The sequence below is a fragment of the Palaemon carinicauda genome, chromosome 16, assembly GCF_036898095.1.
Source record: "Palaemon carinicauda isolate YSFRI2023 chromosome 16, ASM3689809v2, whole genome shotgun sequence".
NCBI lineage: Eukaryota > Metazoa > Arthropoda > Malacostraca > Decapoda > Palaemonidae > Palaemon > Palaemon carinicauda.
In genome coordinates, this window is record NC_090740.1 from 4,264,390 (window position 1) to 4,281,889 (window position 17,500).

General features: G+C 33.5%; 1 protein-coding gene across 2 annotated transcripts in view; it reads right to left on the reverse strand.

Annotated features, from left to right (window-relative positions):
* Syt14 (Synaptotagmin 14) overlaps positions 1 to 17,500 on the reverse strand; it is an 86,781-nt gene that overhangs the window by 31,136 nt on the left and 38,145 nt on the right. For both annotated transcript variants that reach the window (XM_068388813.1, XM_068388812.1), the window contains exon 2: positions 9,546 to 9,707. In XM_068388813.1, the coding sequence (XP_068244914.1) occupies positions 9,546 to 9,707 (162 nt within the window). The remainder of the gene's footprint in view (positions 1 to 9,545; positions 9,708 to 17,500) is intronic.

The following is a 17,500-nucleotide window of genomic DNA, read 5'->3' on the forward strand; positions in this document are numbered from 1 at the left end:
AATAATTCCTTTCCTCACTGGGTTATATTCCCTTTTGGATCCCTTGGGCTTATAGCATCTTGCTTTTCCAACTAGGGTTGTAGCTTAGGTAATAATAATAATAATAATAATAATAATAATAATAATAATAATAATTCCTTTCCTCACTGGGCTATATCTCCCTATTGGAGCCCTTGGGCTTATAGCATCTTGCTTTTCCAACTAGGGCTGTAGCTAAGTTAGTAATAATAATAATAATAATAATAATAATAATAATTCTTTTCCTCACTGGGCTATATCTCCCTATTAGAGCCCTTGGTCTTATAGCATCCTACTTTTCCAACTACGGTTGTAGCTTAGAAAGTAATTGATAAACTAATCAATTAATTAATTAATAAAATAGTCAATAGAAAAGACGTCTTAAATTAGCATTGCCCTCTATAAATATAACCAAGAAGCTATATTAACCTTGACCTTTGAATATCGTACACAATAAGAGATGGAATAAGTATTCAAATGACCTTTAAAGATAGCAAGAAGAGGGAAGAGGACTCGTATCTCGATATTATTATTATTATTATTATTATTATTATTATTAGGATTCCCTTTTAGGGTAATACTATTATTATTATTATTATTATTATTATTATTATTATTATTATTATTATTATTATTTCCGCGCCTTTTTTTCCGCAAGAAATCTGAAATAATTATCATAGGTAGCCTATGGTAAGAATATGCCATACACCCAGTTTAAGTGACCTTGACCTACTTTTCAAGGTCATAGGGGCTTTTAAAGGCAAAATTTGTAAAATTTGAAATTGCCATTAGGCCTAAAGTATAAGCCGTATGGCTATGGGCCTTATGGATTATTATTATTATTATTATTATTATTATTATTACTAGCTATGCTACAACCCTAGTTGGAAAAGCAGGATGCTATAAGCCCAAGCGCTCCAACAGGGAAAAAATAACCCAGTGAGGAAAGGAAATAAATAAACGATATAATAAGTAAGGAAAATTAAAATCAAATATTTCAAAAACATTAACATTAAAACAGATATTTGATATATAAACTATAAAAGGACATATGTAAGACTGTTCAACATAAAAACATTCGCTGCGAGTTTGAACTTTTGAAGTTCTGCTGATTCAACTACCCGAGTAAGAAGATCATTCCACAACTTGGTCACAGCTGGAATAAAACTTCTACAATACTGCGTAGTATTGAGGCTCATGATGGAGAAGGCCTGACTTTTAGAATTAGTTAATTGTTGGATATAAAGCAATGCTAAAGAATCATTATTTTTACGTTCAAGATCCTCGCTGTAAATTCTTTATTACCTCCGCCAACCAAGTTGGGAGGAGGTTATGTTTTCAGCCCCAATTGTCTGTTTGTTTGTTTGTATACAATTTCCTGGGCACAATTTTACTCATAGAGTAGTGAGACTTTCAGGGATTAATTGTTATGTTGAGACACGGATGTGGTTTTAAAAAGTCCTAGGTCAAAGCTCAAGGTCAAGGTCAAGCAAAGGGTCGACCGAATTAACCTTAAACCCAAGTTCGCACAAAGTTGTCACACAGATTTCAAATACGCCTACCGTCTAAATTGATTATGGGAAAGGCAAGCTGGTTTCGAGAAATAAGCTGCCGTGACGGAGGTCTGCACTCTCAGTGCTTTTCTAGTTCTCTATGAATCTGTATTCGAAAGAGCACACTGATGGAAATTCTAACTCTTTCTTTTATTGTAGAAGGTGTACACTACCTGTCAATAATGACGGACAAATATTTAGATATAAACACAACCTCACACCCTCTCGCCAGGGTATGATTACTCCATCTCACCTCTACCCGAGGAACGTGGAGAGTTCAATTAATGGAAATATAATATATATATATATATATATATATATATATATATATATATATATATATATATATATATATGTGTGTGTGTATATACCGTATATATATATATATATATATATATATATATATATATATATATATATATATATATATGTATATACATATATATATGTGTATATACATATATATATATATATATATATATATATATATATATATATGCACATTCACATACACATATAATATATATATATATATATATATATATATATATATATATATATATATATATATATATATATGTGTATGTGAATGTGCATATATATATATATATATATATATATATATATATATATATATATATATATATATATATATACAGTATATATATATATATATGTATATATATATATATAATATATTATATATATATATATATATACACATATAAACACTCACCCCATCCTAACCTCACAAGAATGGCGACGTTACAAACACTACAGGAATTTGCGCGGGACTCGAACCCCAGTCCGGCAGATCGCCAGGCAGGGACCTTTCCAATAGGCCACGAGAAACACGTACAAAGTCATACTTATTTTCTCTCTCATTTTCAATCGGATCAACTTTCACAAATCCTTTTGAAAATAGAAGGATGTATTGTGGGTTACAGAGCAATGCACCAGAGATTATTACAGACTTGTTACAAAGGTCACGCTGTAACACCCGCCAAGATAATTTTATCAATATTTTTTAATATTTATTAATATTCATTTTTTTCTGTTTGAAAATCATAAAGGTTTAAAGGTTTAAAGGTCGCTCATGAATGGCAGAGGCAAGGGACAGTGACATTGCCCTAGCAATCAGGACAATGCCCTACAGACTGACCATATGTTATACTATCAGCGCCCAAGCCTCCTCTCCACCCAAACTAGGACCAGGGAGGGCCAGGCAGTGGCTGCTGATGACTCAGCATATAGGCCTACAGGCTCCCCCAAACCCCAAAAACTTAGCTCACAAGGATGGTAAGGTTGCAGACACTAATGGCACTAACGAGTCTGAGCGGGACTCGAACTCCCATCTGGCAAACACCAGACAGAGACGTTACCAATCAGGCCACCACAACCCTAAACAGGATTGCTTGAATTTTGACCTGTTTTATTTTCATTCTGTTCAGGAATTCTAGAATTTTTGTTCAGGCTTCTGTTCAATTTTGTGTTACAATTAGTTGTCTTTTTTTCTATTACCATATAATCAGGCTTCCATTTTCTATGGACTTACTTACAATCAGGCTTTTGTTTTCTTTTGATCTACAATCAGGCTTATTCTGGCTTTTTTTTCTTTTGACTTACATTGAGGTTTCTATTTTCTATGGATTTACAATCAGGCTTTTATTTTCTTTTGACTTTCAATCAGGCTTTTGTTTTCTTTTGACTTACATTGAGGTTTCTATTTTCTATGGATTTACAATCAGGCTTTTGTTTTCTTTTGACTTTCAATCAGGCTTTTGTTTTCTTTTGACTTACATTGAGGTTTCTATTTTCTATGGACTTACAATCAGGCTTTTGTTTACTTTTGACCTACAATCAGGCTTTTTCAGACTGCTGTTTTCTTTTGACTTTCAATCAGGCTTTTTCAGGCTGTTGTTTTCTTTTGACTTAAAATGAGGTTTTTATTTCCTATGGACTTACAATCAGGTTCTTTTTTTCTATTGATTTACAATCAGGCATCTATTTTCTATGGACTTACAATCAGGCTTTTGTTTTCTTTAGACTTTCAATCAGGTTTTTTCAGCTTTTGTTTTCTTTGGACTTACAATGAGGTTTTTATTTTCTATGGACTTACAATCAGGTTTCTATTTCTTATGGAATTACAATCAGGCATTTGTTTTCTATTTGTCTTACAATCAGGCTTTCTTCAGGCTTCTATTTTCTATTGACTTACAATCAAGTATCACTAAAAAGCCTAATTTATGAAATTATTTGTCTTAAACCAAGAAATTACCTTATTACTATTGATCAATGGCTACCTAGAATACATCATTTCTCTTCCCTTAGTCGATTACATAAAAATAATTATAAATGAATAAATCTTTCATAACTGTAAAATTACATTATTCTTTCACTTATAAATAATAATCATGTTTTAATTATAATCAAATATTATTTAAGTGATTTTAATAAAACGCATTTACTGGCTACAAATGAATGGTAGGAGATCAGCTCCTCTCTTTTTCTCTCTCTTTCTCTCTCTCTCTCTCTCTCTCTCTCTCTCTCTCTCTCTCTCTCTCTCTCTCTCTCTCTCTCTGCGATCACAAACATCGTTGAGGAAGAACCAAGACGGAAACCAGTTGCTATGGTAACAAGAAGAGAGAGAGAGAGAGAGAGAGAGAGAGAGAGAGAGAGAGAGAGAGAGAGAGAGAGAGAGAGAGAGGCAGGAAGAACTTGATTACTTGTTACGAGAACGAACTCTTTTTCAAAGATAATATCTTAATTAAAGCTCTGTTTGTATGTGACATACATACATACATACACACACACACACACACACACCAGAATAAAATAAAATCCATTATCATATTAATTAAAATTGTTATCATTACTATTGAAAATATTATTATTATTATTATTATTATTATTATTATTATTATTATTAAAATTCACTCTTGGAAGGCTGATTCATGGATGAGACCCGTGCAGGATATTTCCACAAGTATAAAGATAGCTCACCAGGAGTAATTCGAACCTCTTACAAAGACTGCACCAATCTGATCTATCCTGCACAAATATTTGTGCTTCATTGATATTACTCCCCTTCCATTTTATCTCTTTTTACATCACTTTCTAGGTCTTCTCGGGTATTTCTGGGTCTTCCTAGGTCTTTCCGGGTCTCTACTGGTCTTTCTGAGTTCTCTTAGGTCTTTGTAAGTACTTCTGGGTATTTCCAGGTCTTTCTGGGTCATTTTGTTTTTCTAAATCTTTCTGGGTCCTCTTAGGTCTTTGTAAGTATTTCTGGATATTTCAATCTTTCTGGGTCCTTTTAAGTCTTTTTGGATCTTTCTGGGTCTGTAGGTCTTTCTGGGTTTCTAGATCTTTATGGGTCCTTATAGGTCTTTCTGGGTCTCTAGGTATTTCTGGGTCCTTTTCGGTCTTTTTCGATCTTTCTGGGTCTCTGGGTAATTCTGGGGTTCTAAGTCTTTTTGGGCCCTTTTAGGGCTTTCTGAAAATTTATGGGGCCTTTTAGGTCTTTCTGGATTTTTCAGGGTCCTTTAAGGTCTTTGTAAATCTTTTTGAATCTTTAAGTGTTTCTTAGCCCATTTAGGGGGCCTTTCCTTCTCCTAGAAGAGCTACTTATCATAGCTGAAGTCTCTCTTCTACCCTTACCAAGAGGAAAGTAGCCACAGAACAAATGAAAGCTAACTCATACTGACATTCCACAGTTTCATGAACCAGAATTGTCACTGGCACACATTCTATTGCTCCATAAAACCCCATGGTGGAAGAGATTCATTCCAGGGGCCCTGGAAAGGATTAAGAACTTACCCCACATTTCAGGACCAAATGAAATTATAAAATCAAAGAAAGATATTCTGTGGCATCATTGAAATCTCAGTCACAGACATATATTTCATTGTACTTTTCTGCTCATGAATGGCAGAGGCAAGAGACATTGATAATGCCTTTGCTTGCAGGACAATGCCCTAGAGACTGACCATATTTACATATGATCACCACCCAAACTAGAACCATGGAGGACCAGACAACGGCTGCTAATGAATCATCAGGTAGACCTATTGGCTACCCCAAACGCACCATCCTTCGCAAATACTACAAAAATCTACTGAGGTTGAACTTGACTCGAACCCCAGTCCGGCGATCGTAAGACAGGGACATTTCCAATCGGCCACTGCAACACTTTTCTGAGTTCCAGTAAAAGTCAATAATATTACCTCATGAGAGACATATTCTAGAGATCATAGAAAGTAGAGACATGCAGAGAAATATTCCTGGTTTAGAGCCTTTATTTCAGGTGCAAATAAAAGCGAAGAGCTTAAAACCAACACTCAGAGGGAGCATGAAATGGCAGAGCTAGACGCTCGCATAAGAACTCAATATAAGTTCATATGTATGTGTTCAGAGTAGAGAGAGCCAAGTTAGAGGGTCAATAGAAAATCCAGTGTCGAATCAATTACCAAAAGTCCTCATATATTGTCATAGTCAAAGACACTATTATTATTATTATTATTATTACTATTATTATTATTATTATTGCAAGCAAGCCTATAACCCAAGTTGGAAAAGCAAGATGCTATAAGCCCAATGGCTCCAACAGGGAAAAATAGCCCACCAAGGAAAGAAAACGAGGAAATAAATACACTACAAAAGAAGAATAAACAATCAAAATAAAATATTAACAGTAACAACATTAAATTAGATTTTTCACATAAGAACAATAAAAAACTTCAAAAAGAACAAGAGGAAGAGATATAAGACAGAACAGCATGCTCCAGTGTACCCCCAAGCAAGAGAACTCCAAACAATAAATCAACATAGACTGAGATTTGAACGCAGATATTACATGACCCTATCAAAGTTCAGCATCGAAGACAAACGTTCCAGGCCGTGAGAAGTGATCCAAATAAAGGCCATACATTCCAGGTCTCTGGAAAGGTCAGATTCGCAAGGTCTCGGATGAGTCGTAAACTTGAGACAAGACTTCATGAGAGTATAGAGTCAGCGGCGCAGACACATATGTTGGCACTCATGAATATGAGCTATGTTGGCACTCATGGATATGAGCTATGTTGGCACTCATATTTATGAGTTATGTTGGCACTCATGAATATGAAATATGTTGGCACTCATGGATATGAGCTATGTTGGCATTCATGGATATGAGTTCTGTTGGCACTCGTGGATATGAGCTATGTTGGCACTCATGGATATGTTTTGTTGGCACTTATGGATATGAGTTATGTTGGCACTCGTGGATATGAGCTATGTTGGCACTCATGGATATGTTTTGTTGGCACTTATGGATATGAGTTATGTTGGCACTCGTGGATATGAGCTATGTTGGCACTCATGGATATGTTTTGTTGGCACTCATGGATAGGAGTTATGTTGGCACTCATGGATAGGAGTTATGTTGGCACTATTGGATATGTTTTGTTGGCACTCATGGATATGTTTTGTTGGCACTCATGGATAGGAGTTATGTTGGCACTCATGGATATGAGTTATGTTGGCACTATTGGATATGTTTTGTTGGCACTCATGGATATGTTTTGTTGGCACTCATGGATATGAGTTATGTTGGCACTATTGAATATGTTTTGTTGGCACTCATGGATATGAGTTATGTTGGCACTCATGACCAGGAGTTATGTTAGCACTCACGGCCAGGAGTTATGTTGGCACTTATGGATATGAGTTATGTTGGCACTCATAGATATGAGCTATGTTGGCATTCATGGATATGAGTTCTGTTGGCACTCGTGGATATGAGCTATGTTGGCACTCATGGATATGTTTTGTTGGCACTTATGGATATGAATTATGTTGGCAATCATGGATATGAGTTATGTTGGCACTATTGGATATGTTTTGTTGGCACTCATGGATATGAGCTATGTTGGCACTCATGGATAGGAGTTATGTTGGCACTTATGGATATGAGTTATGTTGGCACTTATGGATATGAGTTATGTTGGCACTCATAGATATGAGCTATGTTGGCATTCATGGATATGAGTTCTGTTGGCACTCGTGGATATGAGCTATGTTGGCACTCATGGATATGTTTTGTTGGCACTTATGGATATGAGTTATGTTGGCAATCATGGATATGAGTTATGTTGGCACTATTGGATATGTTTTGTTGGCACTCATGGATATGAGCTATGTTGGCACTCATGGATAGGAGTTATGTTGGCACTATTGGATATGTTTTGTTGGCACTCATGGATATGAGTTATGTTGGCACTCATAGATATGAGCTATGTTGGCACTATTGGATATGTTTTGTTGGCACTCATGGATGAGTTATGTTGGCACTCATGGATAGGAGTTATGTTGGCACTCATGGATATGAGTTATGTTGGCACTATTGGATATGTTTTGTTGGCACTCATGGATATGAGCTATGTTGGCACTCATGGATAGGAGTTATGTTGGCACTATTGGATATGTTTTGTTGGCACTCATGGATATGAGTTATGTTGGCACTCATAGATATGAGCTATGTTGGCACTATTGGATATGTTTTGTTGGCACTCATGGATGAGTTATGTTGGCACTCATGGATAGGAGTTATGTTGGCACTCATGGATATGAGTTATGTTGGCACTATTGGATATGTTTTGTTGGCACTCATGGATATGAGTTATGTTGGCACTATTGAATATGTTTTGTTGGCACTCATGGATATCAGTTATGTTGGCACTCATGGATATCAGTTATGTTGGCACTCATGACCAGGAGTTATGTTAGCACTCACGGCCAGGAGTTATGTTGGCACTCATGACCAGGAGTTATGTTGGCACTCACGGCCAGGAGTTATGTTGGCACTCATGTATATGAGTTATGTTGGCACTTATGGCCAGGAGTTATGTTGGCACTCATGTATATGAGTTATGTTGGCACTCATGGCCAGGAGTTATGTTGGCACTCATGGATATGAGTTATATACATGTAATCCACAAGATCTAATTTAAAGTTATTATTTTTTAAAATTAATATTTTATTTTGATTGATCATTATCTCTCTTGCAGTTTATTTATTTTCCTGCTTCTTTTCCTCACTAGGCTATTCTTCCTGCTGGAGCCCTTGGGCTTATAGCATCCAGCTTTTCCGATTTGGGTTATAGCTAAGCTTGTATTAATAATAATAATAATAATAATAATAATAATAATAATAATAATAATAATATACTTAATTTTCTAGGTTTTGCAAGATTCATATTAAATAGAAGAAGTTATGTAACACCAAACGTTGTTTTAAAGAGAACTAGAAAACCACTCTAGGAGTGCAGACCTCCGCCACGGCAACTTTTTTCTCGAAACCAGCTTGCTTTTCCCAGAATCAATTTAGACCGTATGCGTATTTGAAGTCTGTGTGACAACCATATGCAAACTTGGAGTTAAGGTTAGGGTCAATTAGGTCAACCTTTTGCTCGGCCTTGACCTTGACCTTTGACCCAGGACTTTCAAAATTCAATCACTTCCACGTCTCACCATAACAATTAATCCCTGAAAGTTTCACTGCTCTAAGAGTAAAATTGTGGCCAGGAACTTGTTCACAAACACACAAACAGACCAACAGGGGCGAAAATATAACCTCCTCCTAAATTCGTTGGCAGAGGTAATAACCATCTTGTAAAAGAAACATAAAGGTTTCCTTAACTCTAGTGTAAAATGACTATCATGTAATTAAATTTCGTTGTATATGAAGTAAAGAAAAATAAGTGTAGCTCATTTCAAACATATATATAAATGTGTATAAATAGAAATTGGTTTACATTATATGTATGTGTATGTACAACTGTACATGCATGTGTTGCCCAAGAAAACTGTGTCAGCTGATACTACTTCAATTCTAAAAGCTCTAAAGACAGATAAATCCAGTTATGCTGTTTAAAATCACAATAATCCAAATAAAAAACATAAAAAAACGGGAACCCTCTCTAAAGGGGTAACTCACCTAGTTGTTTGAGCTTATCTGGCTTGGCTAGAGTGTCGTCGCAGCATGGGAAGTTTCCCACGGTGTAGAAGCAGAGCTTCTTGTTCAGGTACAGAAATAATACGAAGAGAAAGACGACGAAGGCAGCGACCGCCCCCAAAAATGCTGTGGCCTCCACCGGCACTGGAATAAAGAACAGAAAAAATGTTGGTTAGACGGTTGGGATAAATGGACCACCATCATTTTTCACTTGGATATCTTTCTGGGTCTGGATGTTTGCCCATTCCTCGCTCACTATTTTTCTTTTTCCTTTTATGTATATGCACACATATACAAACATACACATATACAGACACACATATATACAAATATATATATATATATATATATATATATATATATATATATATATATATATATATATATCCCAAACAGGAATTGACGTGTCTGAGACCTTTGTCCTGTAGTGTACTAGAAACAGTTGCATTTGTGAGCATATACATGTGTGTACAGTATATATATATATATATATATATATATATATATATATATATATATATATACTTAGATACATGTATATTCATACATGAGTGCATATACATACATACTTTATACACACACACACACACACACATATATATATATATATATATATATATATATATATATATATATATACATGTGTGTGTGTGTATAAACCGTACAGGAGATGAGACCCACATAATAATCCTTTCTCGCATTTATACCTTATTTAATTAATCGGAACATTATAAACCCTAATAGTTACTACTACATTACCACGGATGCTACAATAAGTTCCCATTCCTCTAAAGTTGAATATAAATTTAATAACATCTTACCTTGGGAAACACTATAGTCTCATACCTATAGTCAAATTTTTTTAGTGAGGCAGATTTGGACCGACTCGCAGGGGTGCCCTTTTAGCTCGGAAAAGCTTCCTGAACGCTGATTAGTTCAACAAGATGACTCTAACCAATCAGCGATCAGGAAACTTTTCCAACCAAAAAGGGCACCGCTGCGAGTCACTGCAAATGCGGCTCATTAAAAAAAAATTAGTATAGGTCTTTTATACTTTTTGGTAATTAATTTTTACACTTATTACGCAGACATCTTTATTTATTGTTATTTGGTATAACAAGATAAACTCCACTTAATTTTATTTGGCTTATACGTTTATGAGTGCTTTCATTTTTTTCTTTTTGTTTACTCTTTTTAACTTTCTCGTGTAGTTTTTTTTTCATATGAATGCATAATAATAATAATAATAATAATAACAATAATAATAATAATAATAATAATAATAATAATAATAATAATAATAATAATTAATGCGTTCATACTGACCTAACTACATACCTCACCAATGTTAATAAATTAACCATAAATCTAATTGCACCAAGGCGTACTTAAAATTTTTTTTAAACGTGACTTATACAAAGAGATCTTTCTCTTGGGAAAAAACGCATAATGTGCTCCTAAAATGTGCTAGAAGTGCTCCTAAAAGGTCTTTAAAGTGTTCCTAAAAGGTCTTTAAAGTGCTCCTAAAAATGTGCTAGAAGTGCTCCTAAAAGGTCTTTAAAGTGCTCCTAAAAATGTGCTAGAAGTGCTCCTAAAAGGTCTTTAAAGTGCTCCCAAAATGTCCTGGAAGTGCTCCTAAAAGGTCTTTAAAGTGCTTCTAAAAATGTCCTCGAAGTGTTCCTAAAAGTTCTTTAAAGTGTTCTTAAAAATGTCCTCGAAGTGCTCCTGAAGGTCTTTAAAGTGCTCCTAAAAATGTCTTCGAAGTGCTCCTAAAAGGTCTTTAAAGTGTTCCTAAAAATGTCCTCGAAGTGCTCCTAAAAGGTCTTTAAAGTGCTCCTAAAAATGTCCTCGACGTGCTCCTAAAAGGTCTTTAAAGTGCTCCTAAAAATGTCCTGGAAGTGCACCTAAAAGGTCTTTAAAGTGTTCCTAAAAATGTCCTCGAAGTGCTCCTAAAAGGTCTTTCAAGTGCTCCTAAAATGTCCTTAAAATGTTCTTCAAAATTTACTTAAAGTGCTCATACATAAAATGCTCTTAAAGTGCTCATAAAAAATGTCCTTAAAAGTGATGATAAAAATGTCCTTAAAAGTGCTAATAAAAATATCCTTAAAAGTGCTCTTAAAATGTCTTCAAGGTCCTCCTAAAAATCTCCTTAAACTGCTCCGAACACTGTCCTTAGAGTGCTTCTAAAAATATCCTTAAAGTGTTCCTAAAATGCCTTAGAGTGCTCCTAAAAATGCCTTGAGTGTTCTTAAAAATATCCTTGAAGTGCTCCTGAAATATCCTTAAAGATCTCCTAAAAATATCCTTAAAGTGCTCCTAAAAATGTCCATAAAGTACTCTCAAGATAGTCTTTAAAGTGGTCTCTCAAATGATCCTAAAATTGGTCTCTAAAAGATTCTATAAACACCGAGGAGTGCAGCTTCCGTCACAGCCTGGATAACGCAGTGTGACGTCGGTGATGCCCTGTCTAACTCCACAGCCTTCTCCCTTCCTTCCTTCCCACGCCAATCGATAGACGACTGACCCGGGAAACGGAAACTGAACTTATGTTTCTTCCCTCGCTTGGAGACTATTCATTTGAATAATAGTCTCTATTGTGAGAAGGTGCGTGTAATTTGAATGATAATAATATTGATAATCATAATAACCTGATTATCGTAATAATCCTTAAGTTATTAAGGTAAACTCACTCTTCTGTTAATGTGTAATGTTGTTACTATTCTTAAAATATTTTATTTTTCCTTGCTTCCTTTCCTCACTGGGCTATTTTCCCTGTTGAGGCCCCTAGGTTTATAGCATCCTGCTTTTCCAACTAGGGTTGTAGCTTAGCATTTAATAATAATAATAAAAACAATAATAGTATTAGTAATAATAATAATAGAAATAATAATAATAATAATAATAATAATAATAATAATGATAATAATAAAAATAATAATAATAACAATAATATCAGCAACCATAACAATAATAATATCAGCAACCAAAATAATAATAATAATAATAATAATAATGATAATAACAATAATAATAAATACTAATATTAATAATAATCATACTCTCCTTCCTGATTATCAGTAATAGAAGTTCAGTAGTATTCAAATTTCAAAGCTTTAAGGAAACCAATCAACTTTGCACTCGGTTCGAATACGCAATTTATATATTTAACAACGGAAGAAAATGAATGCAAGATTTATAATGCCTACATGTTACTCTCCTTTTCATTTCTCTTTTATACTTATTTGTTCTGTAGATAATCTTCTATTCACCTTAAATATCTTTAAAGAGAAGAGTAACCAAAAAAATAATATGTAGATGTACATCTATCTATCTATCTATCTATCTATCTATATATATATATATATATATATATATATATATATATATATATGTATGTATATATATATATATATATATATATATATATATATATATATATATATGTATGTATATATATATATATATATATATATATATATATATATATATACATTATATACATTCCTTTTTCTTTCTCTGTATGTATATGCAAACATATATAAATACAAATTTATCTCTCTCTCTCTCTCTCTCTCTCTCCCCTCTCTCTCTCTCTCTCTCTCTCTCTCTCTCTCTCTCTCTCTCTCGTCAATCATAGATATATGCGAGAGCTCACATGACCTTTGTATATCCGTTAAGGTCAAGCTGCGACCTTCATTTCTCGGATAAATAATCTACAAGAATGTAGACAGTATCCAGTGGACATTCTCTTTATCAGACTGGGAGAGGTTGGATAATATTATTTACATTAATATTGGTTTTAGTCTTTTAAAAACAGGTACTACTGATAATAGTGATGGTTAATATAAGAATAATAATACTAATAATATCATTGGCATATTTGAAATGGTAGTTTAGGTCTAAAAATGAGAAACACTACATCTACCTTCTTGTAGGTTAACATCTCTTCAACTGAGAAACACCACTCGCGTCAGATTCCCAGAGATCGTCTTTTTTCGTCTTTGAAGAGGATAGGTCACAAGATAATATGAGTCAGGATAAAGAGGATGAGAAAGAAAATGAATTAAAGCTTATCAATAGTTTCTAGTTTGTCGTTAGTTGGAAAGAAACAGATTTTGTATAGTATAATTTTAGAAGTAGCTGCTAGAAAATACATAAGGCAAGATGAGGTCACACTGGTTTTCTTGCTGTAGTTTTTCTTACGAGAGATTATCAGTTAAATCTTTTGTTCTTTATAAAATTGAATTGCTTGAAACTCCATTTATAGTTTTTTTCGAGTGGCACTCTACATCATTATATATATATATATATATATATATATATATATATATATATATATATATATATGTATATATATATATATATATATATATATATATATATATACAGTACATATATATATATATATATATATATATATATATATATATATATATATATATATATATATAATCAGCAGCAGAAATTAGTCCACTGCAGGATATACGCCTCAGACTTGTGTCTGTTTATGGTTTTACTATGCCAGACTATACCCGCAAATTTTCTTAGCTCGTCCATTGATTTAATATATATATATATATATATATATATATATATATATATATTGTGTATACATATATATACATATAAATACAGTGTGTATACATATATATATATATATATATATATATATATATATATATATATATATATATATATATATGTATAATATATATATGTATATATATATATATATATATATATATATATATGAATAACAATAATAATGATAATAATAATAATAGCACCAACAACAACAACAACAACAACAACAACAACAACAATAATAATAATAATAATAATAATAATAATGGGAAAACGAATAGAAAAAAAAATAATTATTTCTTTTACATAATAATAACACCAACAACAACAACAATAATAATAATAATAATAATAATTACAAAATGACGCATGCCTACTATTCGAGTTGCCACACAAACTTTTAGACATAACTATACGAACTTATATATGTCTGAGGAACTGCTAGGAAGGTAAAGAGATTAACACATAGTATTTTCACCCTTCTGAGAAGCGAGACCGAAAAAATGCCGAGTAAGACGAAGCCACTAATGTGAGCGAAGCTGTTTATTAATCTAATACATGAACTGCAATAGAAGGTTAATATTTTGAGTGTGGCACTAAGAGTAAATTTCTTTCTGGATTTCAAAATTACGTCGTTGTTTGGTTTTTATTTTTTGGTAGATTTATATAACGTCATTGTTTGAGGGTTTTATTTATTTTATTTTTGGAAGACTTGAATTACGTCATTGTTTGACTTTTATTTTTAGAAGACTTAGATTACGTCAGTGTTCGAGGATTTTTCTACTTTTATTGGAAGACTTAAACTACGCCACTGTTTGACTTTTATTTTTTGAAGACTTAAATTACGTTATTGTTTGAGGCTTTTTTTTTTTTGTAAGGCTTAGATTAACTATGTCATTGTTTGACTTTTATTTTTGGAAGACTTAAATTACCTATGTCATTGTTTGAATTTTATTTTCGGAAGACTTAGATTAACTATGTCATTGTTTGACTTTTGTTTTTGAAAGACTTAAATTACCTCATTGTTTGTCTTTTATTTTCGGACGACTCAGATTACGCATTGTTTTACTTTTATTTTCAGAAGACTTATATTACTTCATTGCTCGAGGCTGTATTTCTTTTATTTATGGAAGGCTTAGATTAATGACGTCATTGTTAGTCTTTTTCTTCTTTTATTTTTGGAAGACTTAGATTAACGACGTCATTGTTCGAGGCTTTATCTTCTTTTATTTTTGGAAGACTTACACAATTACAATAAAAACCTCTATTGGATTATCTGGCCTTTCTAGACAGGTACAAGCCAATGCTCAATACCGCTGACATTAGTCTCTGTTATATATTACAAACCTATTCTAACATTATTATTGATTTTTAAATATTTTATATCTTTTTTTCCACTGGGCACTAGAAGAGCTGGAAGACCCACGCCTACATGGCTGAGGACTATGAAGCGTGAAGTAGGAGATGAGTGGAGAAGTATTGATTTAAAAGCTCATGATAGAGTAGACTGGTGAAATCTAACCGAGGCCCTTTGCGTCAATAGGCGTGGGAGGAGATTATGATGATGATTATTCATTAATTCTTATATAGTTTGTTTATTTCCTACTTTTCCTTTCCGCACTGGGCTATTTTCTCTATTGGAGCCTTTAGGTTTATAGCATCCTGCTTTTAAAACTAGGGTTGTAGGTCAACTAATAATAATAATAATAATAATAATAATAACAATACTACTACTACTACTACTACTACTACTACTACTACTACTACTACTAATAATAATAATAATAATAATAATAATAATGTTTTAAAAACAGATTTATTAACCTTATGAAGTGATATTACGGTCACCAACCCATATAATAACAAAGTAGGGTAAAATTACGGTCTCCTGTATTTTACTGAAATACGGTTGAAATCATTATATTTTTACGGAGAATTTCCGATTAAAATCAGTTTATTCTTAAGAGCGTACCCAGTAATCTTAGCTTTCAAGCTTCGCAAGCAACTCGGTGACTATCCCAAAAATATTCACACACGAACATTAAGCTGAAGTCTCTCTCCAAAAATAGAAAGAGGAAGACGAAAAAGGGAATAAAAAAAAGATTAAATGCTTCGCTGTATGACCTTCAGTTAGATGAGAGCTGGAAAAGCCTTAGGTATGAGAAATTCTAGATAGAAATGGCTTCCCACTGTTTATGTAACCTTTGAAGGAGAGAGAGAGAGAGAGAGAGAGAGAGAGAGAGAGAGAGAGAGAGAGAGAGAGAGAGAGAGAGTTATTTCCCAGGAATTTTCGTGCTATGACTGTCAGTGCGGGCGCACGCGCGCGCACGCACACACACACACACACACACACACACACACACACATATATATATATATATATATATATATATGTATATATACATATATATATGCATATATTGTATACATACAGTACATAAAGTACATACTGCATATATACTTGTATATACATATGTACAAATGTATATATATATATATATATATATATATATATATATATATATAAACAGGTACGTATGTGAGAGAGAGAGAGAGAGAGAGAGAGAGAGAGAGAGAGAGAGAGAGAGAGAGAGAGATGCCGTAATACTTTCACCATATGGGGAACTACTGTAGAGAGAAAGAGAGAGAGATAAGGGGTTTGTGGCCCTTGTTAAATGCTAAGTATGGCTTCTTCATCTTGACGTGAATAAGAGTTCTGAATTAGTTTTGACCTTAGAGTTGAAATAGCGTTAACAATTTTCAGGCTTACCGTTGACCTGAAATTGCTGTCTTATTGTTCATATTAATGTCCAATCTGTTGATAAGTTGTATCTATATTGTTAAATAGTAGTAGTAGTGACATAGCCTCTGTACTGTGGTCTTCCATTGCCTTGGGTTAGAGTTCTCTTGCTAGAGGGTACACTTGGGCACACTATTGTATAGTAGTAGTAGTAGTAGTAGCAGTAGTAGTAGTAGCAGAAGTAGTATTAGTAGTAGTAGTAGTAGTAGTAAGTGCCACAGCCTCTGTACTGTGGTCTTCCATTGCCTTGGGTTACAGTTCTCTTGCTAGAGGGTACACTTGGGCACACTATTGTATAGTAGTAGTAGTAGTAGTAGTAGTAGTAGTAGTAGTAGTAGTAGTAGTAGCAGCAGCAGCAGCAGCAGCAGCAGCAGTAGTAGTAGTAGTAGTAGTAGTAGTAGCAGCAGCAGCAGCAGCAGTAGTAGTAGTAGTGGTAGTGCCATAGCCTCTGTACTGTGGTCTTCCATTGCCTTGGTTTAGAGTTCTCTTGCTAGAGGGTACACTCGGGCACACTATTGTATCTGTTTCCTTATTTCCTTTCCTTACTGGACTA